Below are 10283 nucleotides of genomic sequence, written 5' to 3'. Positions count from 1 at the left end.
AGGTCAACAATTGCTGGTCAATAATTATTGCCTTCTTTTTTGAATTATATCAAAAATGTGTATGCAGTATTTGTTGAAAAGTAAATATTGACAGAAAAAGAAAAAAATAATGCGTAAAAAATTAACGTGTAATTTTTTTATGTGTTTTCTTCTTCTATAAATAGAGGATCTCTTGCCCTCATTTATATCATTTCAGAAAGAGAGAGTAAGAATACAAAAAGAGTTATACATCAAAATAAATATTGCAGTTTTGAGTGTCCTCTTTAATAGTTGTTCCTTTTACAAGAGAGAAGTGTTAATTATTGTTTTCTCCTTATATTTGAGAGCAGTGTACTCCATATTAAAATAGTGAGATCCTTCTACCCCGTGGTTTTTCTCCTCTATCAGTTAGAGGGGTTTCCACGTAAAATTCTCGTGTCCAATTTATTTTCATATTAATTGTCATATCAAACTTTAGTTGTGGTGCTTCCTCCCCCCAAAATTGGTATCAGAGTCCTCAGTTATTCTGTCTGTTTTATGCGAAGGTACTATTCGTGAATAGTAAATTTTCGTGAATAGTAAATTTGGTGAATAGTACTATTCACGTGAATAGTAATTTCGGTGACGGTACAGTTTGTCATGATTGTTCGCAAAAATATTCAGAAATGATCTAGAAGGGTGTGAAGCAAATAACAGTGTCGAGTACAATAAAATTTGACGTTGAAAAATTCAATGGGACTAATTTCTCATAGTGAAAAATAAAAATAAAAGTGATATTGAGAAAGGACAATTACTTCGCTGCAATTGAAGGCAGACCCACAGATTTTACTGATGATAGCAAGTGGAATGACATACACAGCAACACAGCTGCTGATCTACACTTGGCACTAGCTGATCAAGTGTTCTCTAGTGTGGCGAAAAAGTGAACGGCGAAGGAAATATGGAATACTCTTACGGGGTTGTATGAGGCCAAGTCTTTGCATAATAAATTTTTCTTAAAAAGAAGATTGTAGACTCTTCGAATGACAGAGTCCATGTCAGTTACTAAACACATCAATACTTTGAATACTCTGTTTTCGCAACTTACAATAATGGGTTGCAAAATAGAGGGGACTAAACATGCGGAGCTTCTACTTCAAAGTCTACCTGACTAGTATGATCAACTCATCATCAACCTGACGAACAATACAGATAGTCTAGTTTTTGATGAAATTGCATTCGCTGTCTTGGAAGAAGAAAATCGGCGCAAAAACAAGGAATACAGACAAGCAAGTTCGCAGCAAGCTGAAGCTTTGATGATGATGAGAGGAAGACCAACGGAACGTGGCCCCAGTGGGAGTCACAATCATGGTAGATCTCAATCAAGAAGTAAGAAGAATATTAAGTGTTATAACTGTGGCAAGAAAGGGCACTTCAAGAAAGATTGTCGGTTCAAGAAGAAGAGTGAACAACCTGAGCCATCAAATGCTCAAGAGAATGTTGTATATACCTTGGATGATGGAGATATCTTATGTAGTGAGGTAATATCAAATAATGAAGGCAGAAAACGTTCCGCTGATTGTCTAGGGTATATTCCTGCATTTCATTCAGATGGGTTGAACAATTCATGTGATTGTTTACAGTTGGCATGTCTGGATCATGGACACAGGAGCAACATGTCACATGACTTCCCGGAGAGAATGATTTCATCAATATAATCCTATCTCAGGAGGGTCTGTGTTCATGGGAAACGATCATGCTTTGGCTGTTATTGGTATTAGTTCCATCATAATAAAGATGTATGATGGCACGGTACGCACCATCCAGGAGGTACGACATGTAAAAGACTTGAAGAAGAATCTATTGTCTTTAGGACAATTAGATGATAATGGATGTTCATATAAGACTCATGTTGGAGTCATGAGAATATCCAGAGGAGCGTTTGTAGTGATGAAAGTGGAAAAACTTGCTACAAACCTATATGTGCTTAAAGGTGAAACACACCAAGAAGGACAAGCATCAACTGCGTCAGCAAGTTCATTTGAAGAATCAACGATGATATGGCATCGTAAACTTGGCCATATGTCGGAATGAGGTTTGAAGATTCTTACTGAGCAAAATCTTCTTCCCGGGCTCAAAAAAGTCTCACTACCTTTTTGTGAGCATTGTGTTACCAGTAAGCAAAATAGACTGAAGTTTAGCAGTTCCTCTGCTAAAAGCAAAGAAATATTAGATCTGGTCCACTCTGATGTCTGGCAAGCACCGATGGAGTCCCTAGGAGAAGCAAAATATTTCATGTCATTCATCGATAATTACTCCAGGAGAAGTTGGGTGTATCCAATCAAGAGAAAGGCAGATGTTTTTTCAATTTTCAAAGAATTCAAAGCGCGGGTAGAACTTGAATCTGAAAAAAAGATCAAGTGTTTGAGGACAGATAATAGAGGAGAATACATTGGTGATTAATTTAATAACTTCTGTAAATAAGAAGGTATTAAACGGCAGTTCACGATGGCATATACTCCACAACAAAATGGAGTAGCAGAGCGGATGAACAGAACCTTGTTGGAACGAACAAGAACTATGTTGGCAACTGCAGGGCTGGAAAAACCATTCTGGGTAAAAACAGTCAAAACCGCATGTTATGTGATCAATCGGTCACCATCAACCAAAATTGATCTAAAAACGTCAATTGAGATGTGGACAGAAAAACCAGCTGATTATTCTCGCTTATATATATTCGGAAGTCCTGCTTATATTATATACAACACCCAAGAAAAATCAAAGTTGAATCCAAAATCCAGAGAATGCATTTTCTTAGGGTATGCTGATGGAGTCAAGGGGTATCGCTTGTGGGATTCCTGTCACAATCCACTTTTCATTAGGTCATGATGGCACCTACTATAACCCACCAGTAGGTAAGCCAACTTTTCAACTCGAAATTTCAAGTAATGAGTTTGAGGGAAGAAACCAAATAAGAGTAGCGAATTATAAAAGTAAACAAAATGAATAAGCGGAAGTAAACCAAATCATAATTTAAACAACTAAAGATCCCTCCCAGAACCTAGAAGTCACAAGTACAGAGCTGCTACAAAATAAAAAATGAGTGCAAGTCCCAAAAGTAGACCGAATATATAGAACAACTGGCTAGTCTCAAAAGGCAAAAGACGGGCCATCCACACTGAAGGAGATAGAAGTGATCCAGAAATGCCAAATGCTCACCCTAGTCTTCGAATCTGACTGCAACAGGCTCGATCTATTTGTGACGGTAGCTGGTGCTCGGTCCTGCATCACGAAAGTAGATGCAGAGTGTAGTATGAGTACCAAGACAACAGGTACCCAATAGGCATCATAGGTCGACTGAGCAGAAAAGGTGAAAATAATATGAAAAAGAGGAATCAGCCTAATAGGTATCAACATAAGCATCTAAAGTGAAAAGAGTACTATCTATGAGAGCTACAGCTAACTATACCCAACTGGGCCCCTATAAGTCCAGCAGGGACACTCGTGCGCAATTTAAATAAAAACTCGGACGAATCCCCATAAGCCCGTCGAGTACACAGAATAGCTAAAATTACAAAAGCTAGGAACCAAGAATCTGCGATGTTAGGAACCGAATGACTGCATCATTTCCAAACCCAAAATCTCCAAAAGTCAACGAATAAGGGGTGCCTTAGGGATTGAGGCCTGAACTGGAACCCAGATGCTCACCCCGAATGTTCATAGTGGCCAAGGCCGGGACTAGGTACCCGGATGCTTGCCATAATATATTAGTACGGTTGAGGCCAGAACTGGGTACTCGGATGCTCGCCATAATACATCGGTGCAGTCGAGGCCTGGACTGGTACCAGGATGCTCGCCGTAACACATCGATATGATCGAGACCAGGATTGGATACCCGGATGCTCGTCATACTAGCAAGTCGGCGGAGGTCGGGGCTGAGTACCTGGATGCTCCTCGATAATTCAGAAATGGAGGCCGGAACTGGGTACTTGGATGCTTATAGATAATCCAGAATAGAGGTCGGGACTGGGTACCCGGATGCTCATAGATAATTTATCCCATGGTTTTGAATATATTTTTTCCAACTAATAACAACAGTACCGAGAATTTTCTCCCCAATGTGTCAACTGATATGCCGCCAAAACTTGAACTGGAGTCGAAGCCAAACAATCATGAATTCTAGTATTGCCAACGCATCTCAAAAGTTATGACTATACCGAGTTATGGGTGGGAGTGTTATTAAGAGCAAGGGTATCGCCTAACTAAGGCCAACTACTAGGCACTAGCCCGCTACACCATTCTACAAGGATCTAAGTCCACGGGAGCGACGCCGGGCATCTAAAGCAAGTTTACATCCTATACTAAGGCCAACATACTCCACAGTATCAACAACATGCGCATTTAACTCTTCTTATAATATTAACAAATAACAACAAGATACACATGCTTCTAAATATCCGAAAAACCCGATAACAAACCTAAAGCATGATTTCTAACACTTAAAATATACAATCAAACTACCCAACTCAAATTTCAACTATTTCAACATGTTTTCACACATTCAAGCTCAATCTAAATAAAGGTAATAACAAGCCTAAAGCATAATTTCTAACCACCTAAGATATACAATTAAGCTATCCAACCTATATTCCAACTATTTCTACATGCTTTCACACATTTCAGCTCAATCTAAATAAAGGAAATAACAAGCCTAAAGCATAATTTCTAACCACCTAAGATATACAATTAAGCTACCCAACCCATATTCCAACTATTTCAACATACTTTCACACATTTCAGCTCAATCTAGATTGCAGGTTGAACAAATCTCTATATGGTCTCAAACAGGCGCCGAGATATTGGTATAAGAGATTTGATTCCTTCATTATAAGTCTTGAATACAACAGACATAGTTCAGATCCTTGTGTTTATTACAAGAGATTTGGTGATGAAGATTTTATTATTTTGCTGTTGTATGTTGATGACATATTGGTAGCAGGCCCCAACAAAAATCGTCTCACAAATTTAAAGGCACAGTTAGCTAGGGAGTTTGAAATGAAGGACTTGGGACCAGCAAACAAGATTCTAGGGATGCAAATTCACCGAGACAGAAATAATAGGAAGATTTGGCTTTCTCAAAAGAACTACTTGAAGAAAATCTTGAGACGCTTCAAGATGCAAGACTGTAAGTCAATTTCTACCCCACTTCCTATTAATTTCAGGTTATCCTCAAATATGAGTCCTAGTAATGAAGTAGAGAAGATGGAGATGTCTCGAGTACTGTATGCATCAGCAGTGGGAAGTTTAATGTTCGCTATGGTATGTACAAGATCCGATATTGCACAAACAGTGGAAATGGTTAGTCAATACATGGCTAATCCTGGTAGAGAGCATTGGAATATTGTTAAGAGGATCCTGAGATGCATCAAGGGTACCTCAGATGTTGCAATGTGTTATGGAGGATCAGACTTTACTGTTAAAGGTTATGTTGATTCAGATTATGCAGGTGATCTTGATAAAAGTAAATCCACCACATGTTATGTGTTTACTCTTGCTGGAGGAGCTGTAAGTTGGGTTTCAAAACTGCAATCTATTGTGGCAACATCTACAACGGAAGCAGAATATGTAGCAGCTACACAAGCTAGCAAAGAAGCAATATAGATGCAGATGTTACTGGAGGAGCTCAGGCACAAACAAGAGAAGGTTGCTCTATTTTGTGACAGTCAGAGTGCTTTGCATCTTGCAAAGAATCCAACATTTCATTCAAAGACAAAGCACATACGAGTTCAGTATCACTTTGTCCGTGAGAAGGTGGAAGAAGGCAGTGTGGATATTCAGAAAATTCACACTAATGACAACCTGACAGATATATTTATGAAGCCGATCAACAGTAACAAGTTCATATGGTGTCGATCTTCTATTGGCCTAACAGAAATGTAACATTGCAGTAATTGGGTAGAAAGGATGGTGTGAAGACTTAATTGATTCTCAATTAAATCTTCAAGTGGGAGAATGAAAGGAAATCAAAAGGTCAACAATTGCTGCCCAAAAAGGGTCAACAATTGTTGCCTCTTTTTTTGAATTATATCAAAAACGTGTATGCAGCATTTGTTGAAAAGCAAATGTTGACAGAAAAGGAAAAAAAAACAACGCGTAGAAAATTAACGGGTATTTTTCTTACGCGTTTTCTATCATTCCAGAAAGAGATAGTAAGAATACAAAAAGAGTTATACACTAAGATAAATATTGTAGTCTTAAGTGTCCTCTTTAGTAGTTGTTCCTTTTACAAGAGAGAAGTGTTAATTGTTGTTTTTTCCTTGTATTTGAGAGAAGTGTACTCCATATTAAAATAGTGAGATCCTTCTACCTCGTGGTTTTTCTCCTCTATCAGTTAGAGGGGTTTCCATGTAAAATTCTCGTGTCCAATTTATTTTCATATTAATTGTCATATCAAACTTTAGTTATGGTGCTTCCTCCCCCAACAATTTGTTCATTAACCCTTCCATTTTTAAAATAAAATAAAATAAAATGAGTTGACACTTAAATTTTGTTTGACTCCTTGAATTCAAAAGATTACACTTAAATTGGGAGTAGAAGCATAATAAACATCAGCTTCTTCAACAACATTCATCTTGTGCCTCTTCTTTCTACATTCTCAAAAATGCAAGTGGATCCCAACAAACATCCATCATTTTGCAAGCTTTTATTTAGACAAGGTTTTACGGATGAAATTGTAAGTAATCTACTTTTATTTACTTTCTCTTTTTGGTAATTATTGTTGTCTAATAAACTTGAGGGATTTGATTTGTTAATTATAGCAAATGCCGCCTTGTTTCATCAAAGAACACAAGAGCATGTTGGCCAAGACTTGCTTACTGAAATCAAATGTAGTTGGAATGTCGTGGGAAGCAAATATAGTGAGAAAAAAGTCTAATTACTTCATATGTGAAGGAGAGTGGACACAATTTGCGGTGCATCACCAACTGGAGCTAGGTGACGTTTTGCTATTTTTTCTAATTGATAAATCAACATTTCAAGTCCTTCCCTACAATCAAAAAAGCAATAGCAACTTTAGCAGGAGCCAACCATTTGAGGAACTCAGCAGTTCCTCCGGAGAAAAACAAGAGGTTGGAAGAAATTATAAAAGAGTTAAAACAGAGCCAATAGAATCATCAGGTAATGTCGATCCATCTAAAATGCATTGATCTGTTTATACTGACAATGTATATACGTTAATTGAATTAACTGATTGTTTGATCTATACTAAACTAAGGAGTGAAAGACAGGTAATGTTGCTGAAGAGGGGGGCGGCGTTGAGAGTGGAAACGAAGAAAATGGTCCAAAGAAGATTAGATTCAGTGTGGTGAATTTAAATAACAAAGATCCATACTATGAAATGGTTATAAAAAAGTCACACTCAATTTTTATGGTAAAGTTGAACAATTCCATTTCTCTTGAATCCTTTGGTAGATTTTATGTGTATACTTTCCTCTAAAAACATGTTTGATGAATATTTTTATTAGACTATCCCAATGAGCTTCGCGAGATGGACTGGCATAATTGGCATGAAGAGAATGAGACTGGATAATGGGAAAGGCAAGGAGTGGCAAGTGGACATAGAACGTAAAAAAGGGTGTGTTCGCATAACAAATGGATGGCCTGAATTCCGAACTCATAACAAGATAGCCAGTGGTGAGACTTGTCGCTTCAAGTTGATTCAAGGAAATAGTGGTGGCAATTATGTTTTACGGGTTCAAAAGATCTCCAAACCACACTCCTTGCACTAGCTCTACTTGTATTTAGTGTTGTTTCTTTTGGTTGTATTTTGGCATCGTCCTGCTAGGTAGAGGCGCTGTGGGTATCACTGATATGATTATCTTCAATATCTTGCTTGTCAATTTAGTTGAATATCATGTTAAGGTGGCGTTTGATTTGAATTTTGTGATGGGTCTTCAACAGAAGCCGATTCAATAGCATTTCATTCGATGTTTCTGAGAAAGAATCGAGTCTTTATCTTAAGGAACCTCTTAGCATAAATAGATTCCATAACTAGTTGAACCGATCATTTGAATTCCTTATTATCTATTTCGCGATATTAGGACACACATGCAATTCGTTACAATACTAAATGACTCTATTCTTAAGGCAAATTAAGTATGACATACCTTATTATTAGCATTGGATTACCTCCTTTGTCTATTCTCATAGGCATACAACTACATTCTACTTTGTATTTGATTTTAATAAATTTGAGACTAAAATCAATACCAAGTTGCTTCGAAATTGCATCAACTAAATCTCTATATGAACCATACTCTTTTATCACGATCTCCTCTATAGTATAGTCAACATAACAATTTTGAAGAATTAACATTGTTATGCTTCACATTGTTGTATTCTATTTCAGAATTCGAATTCAAGGAAAAGAACAATTGATTGTTGCATCAATGGTCGCACCAGTGAATTGTTGTATCAAGGGTACGTAATGTTGTATCAATGGACAAACAAAGAACAATCAAAATGATTTGTATTTGTAAATTGATGTATCAATGGTTGTATTGTTGTATCAATGGCCGATGAAGACCATTCAAATTGATTTACGCATCTGTGAAATCTCAAATAGTTGTATCAATGGACGACAATGAACAATCAAATCAAAAGCGCATTTGTGCTGATTTAATGCATTTGCTGTTTTTGAAGGAAAAAAAATGAGTTTTGCGATTTTAGCATTTCCAAGGAACTGTGTTCGTTAGAATATCCAATTGTGCGAATGAGTACATTGAATACAAGGGTCTGACAACAAGAGATTTGCTATGAATGATAAGTACCGAAAGTATAACTACGTTTGATAATTAGCAACTAAACTATAGTGTTTTCTCAAATCTAACAAAGTCATGATCCTTATTCCAGTAGAGCGATTTGTCGACACATACTTTAGGTGACCTAAGTACATAATAAAAGTCATCATAAATTCAGCAAATTCACGACTTTCAATGTGTCACGCATAAATCTAGTTCTATTGGAACATACAGGACAAATTAAAGATGCCCAAGTCCTAGTTCTAGCTCCATCTTCATTACAAAGTTCATACCAAAATACAACCAAAAAGAAACCATTAGTACATATACATATTGTAGACTATTTCAAGCACTTGGATTTGGGGATCTTTTGAACCTGTAAAATATTATAACCACAACCATATCTCTGAATCAACTTGAATCGACACATCTGACCATTGGCTATTTTGTTAATTGTTCGGAACTCAGCCCATCCTCTTTTTATGTAAACCCTTGGGCCAGTATGCACTATGTCCACTAATTTCCAGTTGTTGCCTTTTTCATTAACCAGTCTCATTTTCTTCATGTTAGTTATGCCTGTCCGTATAGCAAAGCTCTTCGGGATGGTCTAAACATAAATTCATGATAAAACATGTTTGATTTTCATATTAAGTAATTAAATGCATAATTAATCAAAGAAAAAGAACATAAATTGTTTAATCAACCTTACCATAAAAAATGAATGTGTCTTTCTTACAACCATTTCGTAGTATGGATCTTTGTCATTTATGTTCATCACACTGAATCTGGTCTTCTTTAGATCATTTTTTTCATTTCCACCCTCGGCTTCTTCCTCTTCTACAACACAAATTGTTAATGTATAAGTTAAAACTCATACCAAATAATATAGTTACTCATTATTAAAGGCAGATTTAGGATAAAGGGCAGCGCAGTGCACACAAGTTAAATAGGTACCCAAATGCATAAGGAAATTAGATCTACATTACCTGACGATTCATTTGGCTCTATTTTAATTTTCTTCAATTTTCTTGCGATTCCAACGTCATGTTCCTCTTCCGAGGAACTGCTTAGTTCCTGAAATACTCCTCTGCCACAAGAGTTTTTGAAACATTTCTGATTATAAGGCAGGACTTGGAACGTTGATTTATCAATGAGAAAAAAGATCAAAATGTCCCCTAGCTCCAATTTATGATGCATCACAAATCGTGGCCAGTCTCCTTCACATATGAAGTAATTAGACTTCTCTCTCACTATTTTTGCTTCCCATGACATTCCAACTACATTTGTTTTCAATAAGCAAGTCTTGGCCAACAATTTCTTGTTTTCTTTGATGAAAACAGGCGGCATTAGCTTAAAAGAAGAAGAAAAAAAAAATCAAATTATCAAACTTTATGAAAATAGAAAAGATATAATGAAAGGAAAAACTATAGTAGACTTACTATTTTATCCACGAAACCTTGTTTGAATAATAGTTTGCAAAAAGATGGATGCTTGTCAGGATCCACTAGCATTTTGAATATTAAGGGA

At 36.6% G+C, this 10283-nt stretch overlaps 2 protein-coding genes across 3 annotated transcripts; one reads left to right on the top strand and one right to left on the bottom strand.

Annotated features, from left to right (window-relative positions):
- The first annotated feature begins 6619 nt into the window (after window positions 1-6619).
- LOC129872561 (putative B3 domain-containing protein REM15) lies at window positions 6620-7745 on the top strand. The gene is made up of 4 exons (XM_055947520.1): window positions 6620-6691; window positions 6777-7134; window positions 7245-7387; window positions 7482-7745. Exons 1-4 carry the CDS (start codon window positions 6620-6622, stop codon window positions 7743-7745), a joined length of 837 nt encoding a protein of 278 aa, XP_055803495.1.
- A 1097-nt stretch (window positions 7746-8842) lies between these two features.
- LOC129874604 (B3 domain-containing protein REM9-like) lies at window positions 8843-10283 on the bottom strand. 2 transcript variants are annotated; one of them, XM_055949913.1, is made up of 4 exons: window positions 10196-10283; window positions 9743-10106; window positions 9466-9593; window positions 8843-9363 (listed from the first exon to the last, which is right to left on the bottom strand). In XM_055949913.1, exons 1-4 carry the CDS (start codon window positions 10265-10267, stop codon window positions 9097-9099), a joined length of 831 nt encoding a protein of 276 aa, XP_055805888.1. In that variant the 5' UTR covers window positions 10268-10283; the 3' UTR covers window positions 8843-9096. The 2 variants fall into 2 exon arrangements, with proteins under 2 accessions (XP_055805888.1, XP_055805889.1); XM_055949914.1 differs by having other exon boundaries at window positions 9466-9590.

Source organism: Solanum dulcamara, chromosome 11 (assembly GCF_947179165.1).
Source record: "Solanum dulcamara chromosome 11, daSolDulc1.2, whole genome shotgun sequence".
NCBI classification, from domain to species: domain Eukaryota; kingdom Viridiplantae; phylum Streptophyta; class Magnoliopsida; order Solanales; family Solanaceae; genus Solanum; species Solanum dulcamara.
This window is presented reverse-complemented; position numbering and strand designations above follow the sequence as displayed.